General features: G+C 37.6%; 1 protein-coding gene across 2 annotated transcripts; it reads right to left on the reverse strand.

Moving 5' to 3' along the window:
• Positions 1-929: 929 nt before the first annotated feature.
• Positions 930-13,590, reverse strand: LOC136676599 (troponin I, fast skeletal muscle-like). 2 transcript variants are annotated; one of them, XM_066653703.1, is made up of 7 exons: positions 13,485-13,590; positions 10,724-10,751; positions 10,344-10,380; positions 10,075-10,203; positions 2,755-2,844; positions 2,478-2,654; positions 930-1,341 (listed from the first exon to the last, which is right to left on the reverse strand). In XM_066653703.1, exons 2-7 carry the CDS (start codon positions 10,729-10,731, stop codon positions 1,252-1,254), a joined length of 531 nt encoding a protein of 176 aa, XP_066509800.1. In that variant the 5' UTR covers positions 10,732-10,751; positions 13,485-13,590; the 3' UTR covers positions 930-1,251. The 2 variants fall into 2 exon arrangements, with proteins under 2 accessions (XP_066509800.1, XP_066509799.1); XM_066653702.1 differs by having other exon boundaries at positions 10,724-10,754; positions 13,485-13,584.
• Positions 13,591-13,982: the final 392 nt, after the last annotated feature.

Raw genomic sequence — 13,982 nt, forward strand, 5'->3', positions numbered from 1 at the left:
AATATTCCTGCGGAGACAATCTAAAAGATAGATCTATGGATGGTTAGTAGGTTATAAAAACAGATATAAATACAGAAATAACAGTAGAAACGAGTAAACAGCGATCAAAACAGCTTCTTCTAAACGGGTACAGGAACAGCCAAACGGGTTGCCAGATCAGACGGGTTCTATGCATCACCAATAAATAGAGTTACTGTAGGGTTATGGCATACCTCCCACTTGGAATTTGGGTGCAACACCCAATATGCTCCAGCCTGCAGAGATACCCTTCTCTCTCTCTCTCTCTCTCTCTCTCTCTCTTTCTCTGTTTAAATGACATTGCTCCTTTTCGTAAGGCTCCTCTGCCTCAGTGAAGTAATGTTGGATTATGTATGATTCGTGAATTAATTTTCCAAGGGTCACCAGCCACCATCTTGCCTATGAGACCATATTAAGAGGTGTACAGTGTGAAGATCTTTTTTGCCTGCTAAACATGAGTAACTGGGTCAGTGAGGAAACAAGCTGCAGGCCAAGTCCATGGCATGCATTGTAAATAAAACAATAGAAAAGGAACAAAGGACTATTCTCCAAACTAGGCACATTTTGCCCCTGCATTATTTCACCCCCCTCTCAAAAACAGTTGCTAATGAGCATGTTAGTTCAATCAAGTTTGTTTGATCAGGAAAATATTCAAATTGATTTGGCAAGATGTAATCAAAAACAGGGCTAGGAACTGTCTTTAAAGATTAAAAAAATGAATATTTTGAAAATGCAATAAAAACAAGAATCTAATGTGTGTTTGTAGTTCTCTTGAACGTTTATTTAACTGACAATATTACAAAGAAAAGATTTCCAATATTTTCACAACTTGATTGTGTTTTGTAATTTTAAACAAATACAGAATTAAAATATTTGTTTCTGAAAAATGTTTTTATATATTTTTTCTGAGAAAACCAAAATTATTTGTTATTTTGTATTCTTCAATTCATTTGAACTTCAAATGAGCCAAAAGTTTGGGGGGTATGAATTTAAGTGTGAAATAAATAAATAAATCAGTAAAACACCTTCTTTGCTCTGTGTCTTTACACAAGTTTTGACTAGAACCATTTTTGACAAGAACCATTCAGAACCTGTTGATTTTAAACCTTGTTTAACATTTCACAGCAACCTTTGAATAATTTTAAGGGCAAACCACACAGAGAAATCTCTGTCAGAAGCAGAAGAGAGAAAGTGTCAGAACCCAAAGTAAACAAACACATTATTTAATGTCATTTATGCCTCTGACTCAAACATCTTCTTCCTGCCGTCCATGCCAGCCTTATCCTCAATGTTCTTACGCCAGTCTCCCACACATTCTTTTTCCTGTAGGGGCAGCAAAATCATGAATTTTGGATCAGAACATGACCCCATGTAAGTCTTAAGTGTAAACTCATCACCCAAAAAAATTACTACATTTTAGGTGTATACAAGAACCTGTAATGTGTGTCTTTTTCCCAGGTCGCAGCTTATTAAATTAAATTTACTGTGATTCATTATTTGTAATCACAGTAATTGTTCCACATATATTCTTTTTTTACCCAATTTTTCTACATATTTATGTCACAAAATTTGAATGTGTTGTTTTATAGGAACCATAGAATTCAAGGAATATTTACTGTGTCAAAATTGTTTACAGTGGTGGTGATAGGAACCACACATGGCAAGAAAAGAGTAGAATTCCCCTTTAACTGCAATTTCCAACATGTGAGATGCTCACAGTGTATTTCAAAAAGTTGTATGTAACTATATGGTTTACAAATAGTGTTCATTCATTCATTCATTTATTGTCTGCTTATCTATTTCAGGGTCGGGATGGGTTCAGAGCCTACCTGGAATCTGGGTGCAAGGCGGCAACACACCCTGAAGGGGGCGCCAGTCCTTCACAGGGTGACACACACTCACACATTCACTCACTCCCACACCTACAGACACTTTTGAATCGCCAATCCATCTTCCAATGTGTTTTTGGACCATGGGAGGAAACCGGAGCACATGGAGGAAACCCACGGGGACACAGGGAGAACAAACTCCTCACAGATAGTCACCCGGAGCAGTGCTCGAACACAAAACCCCAGATCCCTGGAGCTATGTGACAATGACACTACCTGCTGCGCCACCATGATACCCTTACAAATATTCAATTACAAATTTCATTTAACAAAATAAATATGAAGCTTTATTGCATATAGCTTGTTTGATTATATTATATTACATATCACCGCTGCCAAAAAAAAAACCATAAATTCCAAAATGGTAATTTTTTGGAGAATTAATAAAAATATTTATAGTAATTCAATGTAAAGTCTTTCATTTCAAGCTATTTCTGACCCATTTCTCTTGGGTCAAATCTTATTTGCAGCGAAGAACAGTTAATATTTTCAGATTATAGCAAACTATTAAAAAAGGAAAAAGGATGATACAAGGTTTTGTTCTCAAAGCATGTTATGTATAAAACCCACCTCATCCTTTGTCTCCTTCTTGACTTGCTTGAGGTTGGCCCTCAGGTCCATGGAAACTTTATGCTTGGAGCCAAGCAGGGCCTGCAGCATAGCATCTGCAGACATGCGCACTTTCTTCAGAACAGGCTTCTTAAATTTGCCTTTCAGGTCCTGCACTTTCAGTTTCAGATCATCAACCTACACAGGGAGAAAATAGAGCAAAGTGTTTACTCCTCAGTAAACATTTATTGATATTTGAAAATGTGTGCCTATCTGTAAATGTGTTAAATTGCATCACCTCTTTGTTGGATTTGGCCACTTTGCTCTCCATGTCATACCTTTGCTCATCCACAAGATCAATCTGCTGGTGTAATTTCCGACACAGATCCTGAAAACAGAAAAATGATGTCAATAGCCACATTAAGATGCAGTCTGATAATCCATTAATAATCCTACTAATAGCTCAATCAGAATAGAAAGGTTTATACATTTACAGTGGTTTCTGGTGAAAAATATTTTAGATGGGGCTTCAATTTCAACAACCATTCCAATACACTTTAACACAACTGAGAACAAAACTGTGAAAATTATTTTTAATGTACATTAAAAACAAATCATCAGACGGATACTTATAAATGTGATCAGATATTGCAGCTCTAATTTGATCATATACAAGGCACAAAATGAACTAGAACAAACTTTGAATTTCAAAATTTGAATTTGAAATTCAAAATTTCCCTAAGTCATAAGCAAGGATATTTTGACATAGCATTTCTATACATATTTATTTTCTTTAGAAAGCATAAATAATATTTATGTGCATACTATAGCAGAAATATTTCAAAGGAAACAAAAATCACTAGGGTCAATATTATTAGTCCCCTTAACCTTTTTATTGAGCCACTGCTGTGCAATTATTTGCTTTAACTTTGTGATGATGAAAGCTTGTTAAATCAAGTCAAAGTTGAGGATCATCTTATATACAGTATAAAAGCTTCAGTAAGAGCTTGAGCTGTCACTTGAGAGAGCATCATGCCAAAAACAAAAGGAATCAGACTTAAGAAAAAGACTCATTGATGCTTACAAAGCAGGAGAAGGATATACAATGTTATCACAGTGTTTCCAAGTGTCAAGAACTAGGGTGAGAAGTATTATCAAGAAATTTAATGAGAGCCAAACAATAGAGAACCAGCTTGGTAGCGGGTAGGAAGCATAAGATTTCAAAAACCCTGGAAAGAAAACTAATCAGAGATATGTCTAAAGGCCACAGAACAACTTCCAAGACACAAGTAAATGAATTAGACAAGTCAGGAACTGTTGTCTCAAAAAATACAATCACTAGATCCCTGCACAGGAATGAATTGCAAGGTTGCAGAACAAGAAAAACTCCACTTCTACAGACACCTTAGAGCCAGACTGAAGTACACCAAGAACAACCTGGAGAAAGATTATGCATACTGGAAGTATATCCTTTGGTCAGATCAGACAAAACTAGAGCTCTTTGGCCATATAGACATGTTTGGAGGAAAAAGTGAGAGGCATATAACCCAAAGAACACCATCCCCACAGTGAAACACAGTGGTATTATGCTGTGGAGATGCTTCAATGGATTTGGACCTGGAAATTTTGTCAAGGTGGAAAGAATCATGAAGAAAGAAGGATATGTTAAGATTTTAAAAGAAGACCTTAAGCAGTTAGCAGCAAAACTTGGCCTTGGTCATTGCTTTCTCTTTCAAAATGACGACAACCCAAAACATACATAGTTCCTATTGAAGGACTACCTCCAGAAGACTAAAGTGAACATTTTTGACTGGCCTGCACAAAGCCCTGACTTCAATCCCACTGAAAATCTGTGGGGTGAACTGAAGAAGAAGCTTCATGCCAGAAGGCCATTAAATCTGGAGGAGCTTGAGAGATTTGCCAAAGAAGAATAGTCTGGGATTCCTCAGGAGATGTGTCAGAGACTTGTTGAAAACTACAGCAAAAGACTATAGGCTGTTAATAATAGCTAATAATTCTGACCATGGTCATTTTTGTTTTTTGTGAAATAATTGAATTTCTGTGGACAAAGAAAAATGATGTAATCATTCAACTGGGATGTTTGAAAAAGTTGTGTTAAAATGTCTTTGCTCTAATTAACAGCACTTGGGAAATACACTAAAAACAATACATTTTGTGACCTGTGAAAATGTTTATAAAAATTCATGTAGAATAAAAACTTAGGTATAATTATAATAAGAAAAAGAAGAACAGTTAATTTGACAAGCCAAATTAACTAGAGGGGGAATGTTTGTGAATGAACTTTAAATTTGGCTTGTCACATACTGCTAACATCGTTGCAACGTCAGCTTATAGTTAATAGTTTTGAGTTTAAAATTGTGGAACAGTCAATCCAATACTACCCTTATAATACCACCAGCTTAAAAAGACTGCCAATATATTGTGACCACCATTTTAATTACAATTCCACAGTAAAAAAAAAAGTGGCCATTTTATTTAGACTTCCACCTCAAATAAATGACCACTGCATTTAGAAAATTCCATCTTAAAAAATTCCATATTTAAAAAATTGCTATTTTATTTAGACTTCCACCTTAAATAAATGGAGGCAAAGAGGCAAAAACTCTAACTACATTAAACTGAACCAGACTAGACAGAAACAAACTAAGACTTGGACAGACAGGAAACAGCAGTGAAACACATTTCCACACACAACACCAAATCTAGAAGCACTGAAACTAAGGGGTATACATACACATACAAGGACACTTGAGACAGATAACAAGGGGGCAGGATTTCAAAAGAGACACAGGTGGAGACACTGATGAGAGGACAGAGCTAATGCGGAGACAAGGGACCAAAACAAACATAGAGCCATGTGCTGACAGAGCACATGGTAGGGAAACAGACAACACAAGATAGGGCGTTACACTTAAAAGGACCGCTAATATATTTTGACCAGCACATTACAAAATTCCACATTAAGTGCCATTTCATTTAGACATCCACATTAAATAAATGACCACTTCAAATAACCCTTAAAACCTTTAAAAAAAAAACAGCTGTCATGGCACTGTCTACTCATGCCACCTTGTGGTGGTTTGTTGTAAAATAATTTAACTCCTACTATTTTCTTATTGGTTAATTTAGACCATGTGACTCTAATGTTAATAGCTAATCAGGAAAAGTCTGCAGTAGTCAGAAATCCCTTCATGCGGTTAGACAGAGAGCTTCTGCTCCATTTCCTTTTGTTGTGCCTTGGAAAGCCTATGCTTGTAAGTTAATTATTTCATAGTTTCTGTAATAAGTAAATACATATGTTGTATATATTATTTTGGAGAAAAACATAAGGAACAGTTGTTCATGTAGTAAAGGTAAAATGCTAGGATAAGCTAAATGCAGTTCATTAAAATAACTGTTTTAATGCTAGAACTATTATTTAGAACTGTTGCTTCTCTCATACACATTGTTCAGTCATAAAAGGCAACAGAAAATCAGAGAACATCCTGCAAATCATGGCACTACTGCACAAGTCCACGCACAGTTGAAGAACTGTCACAAACATAAACAGTTATTATCAAGTGTGTGCAGCAGGAAGCATACAAAGAGGAGCTTGACTGTATTGATAAAGGAAAAGGCATGCCAAGGAACAGTGCACTGAGAAAACTGAACCCTTATCAGGATGATGAAGAACTTCTCATGATAGGAGGTCGACTTAAACTCTCTGTCCTGGACTTCAAAGAGAAGTTTCCTGTGATAATTCCAGGGAACAGTCATGTAGCAAAACTTCTTGTAGATCACTACCACAGTCGAGTCAAGCATCACGGCCGTGTACTCACAGAAGCTGCTGTTCGCTCTGCAGGCTACTGGATTGTGGGTGTTAGGAGCATAACAGCATTGTTCACAAATGTGTAACATGCAATAGGCTTCGTGGTAGAGCCATTGAACAGAAGATGGCGGACTTACCTGCTGATCGCCTAAGCACTGAACATACATCAGTCTGGATGTGTTTGGACCTTGGACGGTGGTTGCCAGGCGTACATGAGGAGGACGAGCTCTAAGTAAGAGATGGGCTGTTCTTTTCACTTGCTTGAGCACTCGTGCTATACACATCGAGTTGATTGACTGCATGGACTCCTCCACCTTCATAAATGCCCTGAGAAGGTTCTTTGCTCTACGGGGTCCTGCTAAGCAGATCCACTCAGACTGCGGGTCTAACTTCATAGGAGTTTGTAAAGAGTTGGAGATCATACTGACCAATCCTCATGAATCCAAAGTAAAGAGATACCTTAGTGAGGAAGGTTGTTCATGGGTCTTTAATCCACCTCATGCGTCCCATATGGTAGGAGTCTGGGAGCGAATGATGGACGCATTCTAGACTCCATGCTGCAGCAGACCAGTCCTTCTCGCTTGACACATATGTTGGCCACCTTGATAGCAGAGGTCACAGGAATCATTAACTCAACACCTCTTACCCCCATCTTGACTGACCCAGAATCACCTTTCTTGTTGACACCGGCTATGCTGCTTACTCAGAAGACTTGCACCCTACTTCCACCTCCAGGAGACTTCAAAGAATTAAATATTCATAGACAACAATGGAGACAGGTGCAGCACCTTGCAAACATCTTTTGGAACAGATGGAAATGTGAATATTTAGCAATACTTCAAAGCCGCACAAATGGTCAGAAGAACTTCAAAATATTCAGTAGTCAGAAATCTCTCCATGCGGGTAGACAGAGAGCTTCTTCTCCATTTCCTTTTGTTGTGCCTTGGAAAGCCTATGCTTGTAAGTTAATTATTTCATAGTTTCTGTAATAAGTAAATACATATGTTGTATATCATATTTTGGAGAAAAAGATAAGGAACAGTTGTTCATGTAGTAAAGCTAAAATGCTTAGATAATCTAAATGCAGTTCATTAAACTAAATGCAAGCTATCTGTAACCAGCTGAAATTCTTATGTACTTTGTTGAGAGTAGTCTGTAATCAAAGCAATGTATATTTGATCTCCTTTCAGTTTACACGAATGAACAAATAAATAAATTATAAAGAAGAGAAAAGGACTCAGTAAAGAACTTTAACATCCCTGTGTTCAACTTTCTCTGGATTCTGTGTTAGCTATCTGTCATAGATGCGTAGAGAGAACATCAGTGTTCTCAGTCAGATGATCCATGAGGCCAAAACCTGTGGAGGCAACCTGACTGTTGTCTGGCTGGACATGGTCAATGCCTATGGATCTATCCCTCATGCTCTCATCCATGCAGCATTAGACCACTACCACATCCCTCAGCACATCAAGAAAATAATCACCAACTACTTTTGCAGAATCCAGTTATGATTCAAGACAGAACAGTTTACAACTCAGTGACAAATTCTTGAAATGGGTATAGAATTTGGCTACACAGTTTCCCCCATCTCCTTTGCCAGGGTCCAAAAATTGAAGTATTCATTAGACAACCTCCAGTCAATCGGAGAATCCAGTCAAGTGCCTTGGAAAGCAGACAGAGAAATAGCTAAGGTGGATCGAATAATCAGGGCTCCCAGGGAAGTTTAAAGCATGGCTCTATCAACATGGACTGTTGCCAAGACTCACCTGGCTGCTGACCTTGTCCCAGTACACATGTAGAAGGACTGGAGAAGAAGATCAAAAGGATTTTTTCAACCTATATTAAATTTAATACACTACAAAGCAGTGGCGGATGCTGGTCTTTCAAGGAGGGGAAGCTCAATTTCGGCCTACACCATAAAATGTGTCGGTTTATTTATACGTAAATTCTACCCTCCGTTCCTTTTTAAGAAAATGATCTGTGACCCTGTCGTACCAACAAGGCATCTTTTCCACGGACCTGACTAGTGTCCTCTCAATGGCCAGCAGAGCTAGGCTGCATAAACGGCCTTGGCCCATGTCAAGTGTGTCCGCCTGTGCTCCCACGGGTCTTTACACCAAAGGATCGCTGATTTGCTCATTTCGCTGTCAATCAAAATGGGATTCAGCCTCAGACAGATCATCCAATCATCATGCAGAAGCTGAGCGTCCGGGCTAGCCGAGGCCAGCCCACTGCCCCATAGACCCCCAGAGACGATGAGCATCAGATGGGCGGGACAAAGCTCAGCATTTATCCAATGGCTCGTCTTGGTTCGCTGCTTCGCTATTGAACTCTATGGATGCTCAGAGTCCACACTGTTTAAATCACTGTGAAACTGCGGGAATGATTGAAAGGAAAGTCTTTACCAGTGATAAGAAGCTGATTCTGAACAAAAGTTGAGCGCGTTGTAGTGCATATTTATTCAATGACATGTACACACAACAGTATATATTTGATCACTTATTTTTTTACATTTTAGTGGAAGCTGAGCTTCCCTTGCAGTCTTAGAGCAATCGCCTCTGCTACAAAGACAAGATATTTAATGTTCAAATGGATATGCTTTGTTGTTTTTTGCAAATATTCACTCATTTTGAATTTGAGGTCTGCAACACGTTCCAAAAGAGTTGGGACAGGGTCAACAAAAGACTGAAAGTTGAGGAATGCTAAAAAAAAAAAGGTTGAAAATTGGAAACAGGTGAGGGTCATGATTGAGTATACAGGGAATATGCCAGAAGGGCTCATTCATTCACAAGCAAGGATGGGGCAAGGTTCACCACTTTGTGAACATTTGCATGAGCCAATCATCCAACAACGTTTCTCAATGTACAATTGCAAGGAATTTAGGGATCTAAATTCATTCAGGATCATCTACACTCCATAATATCATCAAAAGATTCAGAGAATCTGGAGAAATCTCTGCTATTAAGCGGCAAAGCTGAAAGCCAACATTAAATGCCCATAACCTTCGATCCCTCAGGTGGCACTGCATTAAAAATTGACTTCATTTAGTAATAGATCTTACCACATAGGCTCAGGCCTGTGAGTTAATGCACATCTGTGAAGGCACCATTAATGCTGAAAGGTACATACAGGTTTTGGAGCAATATATGCTGCCATCCAAGCAATGTCTTTTTCAGGGACGTCCCTGCTTATTTTAGCAAGACAATGCCAACCCACATTCTGCACGTGTTACAACAGCATGGCTTTGTAGTAAAAGAGACCTGCCCTAGACTTGTCTTCCATTGAAAATATGAAGCGCAAAATACGACAACAGAGACCCCGGAGTGTTGAGCCACTGAAGTTGTACATCAAGCAAGTATGGGAAAGAATTCCACTTACAAAGCTTCAACAATTAGTGTCCTCAGTTCCCAAATCCTCACTGAGTGTTGTTAAAATGTGTGATGTAACACAGTGGTTGGAAATTGCTCAGTAACAACATAAATTAAATAGATGTTCCTGTTTCCACTATATTTAATTTACACATTTTTTACATATGTAACATACTTATACCTTAAATAACTAGTAATTTGTTAGATAATAATATTTATTTTAGAAAATAACTCCACCAAGGAGGGATTACATGATATGTTATGATAGTGGGGTATATAATCACATAAAATGCTTTGTGTCTCATGAAAAAACACAAATTATGACAACCAAGGCTCTGTATTTCACATACGGTCTTGACTTTTTTTCTAATTTAGTTCTACATTTGTGTGTGTGTGTGTATGAGAGAGAGAGTGTGTATACCTGTAATTCCTGTATTGATCCAGGCAGTGAGAGCTCAGGGCAGTTCTCCTCCAAGTATTTCTGTTTCTCTTGCTGTGCCTCAGCAGCCTCAGCCACCAGAAGCCCCTGAGCAATCTGGAGCATCAAGCTCTGAAAACATATATACACAATCCATTTTTTTAAAATATTAAACACCAAACATAGAACATCAACTCATAATTCACATCCATAGAGTTCCAGTGTACATTTTGGAGGAAATTTAAGAGCTAATACACTTCACACAAGCTTACTTTCAGCTGGTGCCGACGACTCGATGTCATCTTCTTCCTTTTGGAATGCACAATAAAATTTGTGATAGAGTCAGTCAAAAACCATGCTCATTAATATGTAAAACTATTTAAAGGTGTCATATTATTGTTTATTTCTAAAAAATAGTAATAATAAATGGTCATTTTCCAAAGTGCTTTTGCTGGTTTAATATTGATAAATGTAAACAACCTTTTCTAATATTGTACCTTGTATTTCAGATTCAAAACTTAATTTAGTTATTTCATGATGAATGCAGTAAATTGTTATGATGAATAATTTAACAATATTTCTTATAGTAATCATGATTTATATATGAGAATCTACTCAATGTGTGAAGTGGTTTGTAGCAGTGAATACTTACTCAGACATCTTGGCCCTTTTTTGGACCGCTTCTTTATAAAGAACAGGATAAAGAGAAAATAAGAAAGAGCAAATAATATTATATTTTGAATTTTCAGTTCAATTAAAAGATCACTAGGCACATTTTTCCTGGACTCCCCTATTTTTTTAATAGTGTACTTTACTTTTACAGCACTGTCCTGAAATCAAGTGTTAGTGGCAGGAGATGAGATGTAATCCTACACAGAGCAGTTTCTGCAGTGCAATCTTAGAGTAGCAGTGACAGAGCCTCTATTCTCACTGTTGCAGGTCAGTGAAGCATTACAATAATTTTGAGACACGATATACATACAATACAATAATAGAATAGTTTGTAATGTATTGCACCATCAATCAAATCTATCATTCATTCATTATCTGTAATCGCTTATCCAGTTCAGGGTCGTGGTGGATACCTGGAATCAGTGGGCGAAAGGCATCAATCAAATCTTATGTGACATGAAATAATTTAATAAATAAATATATAAACATCACTAAATAAATTACTATTTAAACAAGCAAAACTCTGCTATGACAAAAAATGCAATATAACAAGGAAAAAATAATAAAATATGGTAATACTTTAAAATAAGGTTCATAAATGGTTTAAAAAATGTATTTAAATATATTAAAAATGATGGAGAAGACAACATAAGTTTAGTTTCTGGCAAGGTTTAACAGTGTAGATGGATGTGGGTTCACTATTTGCCAAAAAAACAGGTCACAGTTGCCCTTTCTATCTGTGTGTTATAACTAGGAGTGCAACAGGTGTCCAAAGCAATTTTGAAAGTATGTCACACATGCTGTAAACACTCATACCACCCAACCACACACATACACACACATGAACAGCTGAGTGCATCTGTGCCTCCTCAGGAATTTCCTCAGCTGCTCTGAGGCTTAGAGCACTGCTTAAAATGAAACTGAATTTGGGATTATTTGTAAAAAAAAAAAAAATACAAATTATACATATTATATATTTTATATAATATGTTTTATGTGGGGCGGCACGGTGGTGCAGCAGGTAGTGTCGCAGTCATACAGCTCCAGGGACCTGAGTGAGTTCCAATACCACTCCGGGTGACTGTCTGTGAGGAGTTTGGTGTACTCTCCCCGTGTGTGTGTGTTTCACCCTGTGATGGACTCCAGGGTGAGTTCCCGCCTTGCGCCCAATGATTCTGGGTTAGCTTCGGACCTGCTGAGGACCTGAACTAGAAAAGCAGTTACAGATAATGAATTATTAAATCATTTTGCAGCTGTATTCATTCATTCGTCATCTGTAACCACTTATCCAGTTCAGGGTTGTGGTGGGAGCCTGGGCACTTCACAGGGCAACTCATTCACTCACAACTATGGAAATTTTGAGTCACCAATCCACCTACCATTGTGTGTTTTTGGACCATGGGAGGAAACCGGAGCACCCTGAGGAAACCCACATGAAGTGACACCCAGAGCAGGACTTGAACCCACAATCTCCAGGTCCCTGGAACTGTGTGACTGCGACACTACTTGCTGCACCACCCTGCGACCCTTGCAGCTGCATATTCTATCAAAATTTGAAGGGCAATGGACCATTAGACAATGTTCATAATCATTTTAAATAATTTTGTTTACTCACACATTAGCTCACACCAATTTATTTTGTTTGTGCCTAAAGTTTCTATTTTGAACATAAATGTTTATGGTCAGTCAGTAAATTATAACAGCTGAGATCAGTGAATCAATGTAGCAACCTGATAGCATCGCAACACTATGTGTCCAGGCAAACGATTCCAAAATTTTTAGTCCAAATGGTATAGTATAAATACAGGTTTTCCAGTGAGTGTCAGAAAACCAGTTTTTTTTCAAGGAAAAATTACAAACATTGCTTTACTACAAACATTATTACAAACATTGTTTCATGTACAAAAAAGTTGCCTTGATAAAATAAACTTTTTTTAGTGTACAGCCCTATATGCTGTTGGCTACAACCAGAGTGCTGTTTGTCTATATGAATTTTGTTGAATTTACAAACAAACTAAGCCCTTGGAGTGGAACACATATTTAGAAGAATAACTGTACTTTTAACTGAGTGTGGATTAATGCTACTCTAACTTCCTCCAGGCTTAATCAATGTCTAGGCCTTATAACTTCATAATAAATAATTGTTCATAAAATACTTATATTACTGCTGATAATCGAACAATTATTACTGATAATCAAAGCATCACTGGATCACACACTGGACAGAGTTCCAGTCAATCACAGGGCATCACACATTCACCCAGCTGCTAAAATGATCATACATATGGGTAAATGTACACATGTACTAACATTTTTTTTGTATTGTGGGGCACATGCATGAAGAAAGTCATAGGGAGAATGCACCAAACTCTTCATGGATAGTGACCCATACTGAGTATAGAATCCAGGACCGAGAAACCCTGAAACAGTCTGGCAGTGACAACCTGCCACCCTTTTCATTTATCATGAAATATGCACACAATACAAAGTGATACAGGCATTTAAAAAATCTTACATGTAAAATACAGCTACATTTAAGAACATTTTACCCCTCATTTGCAAGCTCAGTCTTAATGATGCATTTGGGTTAATATCAATAATCAGTAATTGGATCTCATTATAGATTGATAGCTATTCCTTTGTACATGCCTGAATGTCTTGTCTATGTTTTACACCATGAAACCTAAGAGCTATTAAACTTTTCAGAGGGATGAGGCATAGAATAATCAAGAGAATCTCACCTTTCTTGAGAGAGAGAGAGAGGGATGTGCAGAGGGGATCAGATGGACAAAATCACGTGGCCCTAATCCAAAAGGAGTGGGAGTTCTAGGGCAGTTTATATACACACCTCCTCAGAGGATTCAAGGAGACCATTCTTTTCTATTTATGGCAAGTGACTGCTACTTAAACCAATTAAAGGCATGTTCCTCAAATATCCCACACCCTCACAGAGTCAGCTCATACAGGCTCACTGACATTTCCCTTTGTAGATTTGGAATTTATGGGGGTATAATATGTGACAGCTGAAGGCTGTCATTGTAAAAAAATGGAACAAAAAGGGAAACACCTGTGAGAAGCTCTCCTAAGCTGACAGAGCGAGAAAAGCAACAAATTGGAAAATTACATGGAAACATATGACAAAAGTTAACCTAAAAATGTAATAAAAATCTAAACAATCTATTTGCTTGAGTTCATCAAATGACAGTGATTTGTACTGTATATTTCTAGCTGCATTACAT

This window comes from Hoplias malabaricus, chromosome X2 (genome assembly GCF_029633855.1).
Source record: "Hoplias malabaricus isolate fHopMal1 chromosome X2, fHopMal1.hap1, whole genome shotgun sequence".
NCBI lineage: Eukaryota > Metazoa > Chordata > Actinopteri > Characiformes > Erythrinidae > Hoplias > Hoplias malabaricus.

Excerpts from the sequence above, each read along its gene's own strand:
- LOC136676599 (XM_066653703.1), bottom strand. Across the intron at positions 2,655-2,754 it reads TGGCCAAATCCAACAAAGAG|GTTGATGATCTGAAACTGAA; the intron begins GTGATGCAATTT and ends CTCCCTGTGTAG. Across the intron at positions 1,342-2,477 it reads AGAAGGAGACAAAGGATGAG|GAAAAAGAATGTGTGGGAGA; the intron begins GTGGGTTTTATA and ends CTGCCCCTACAG.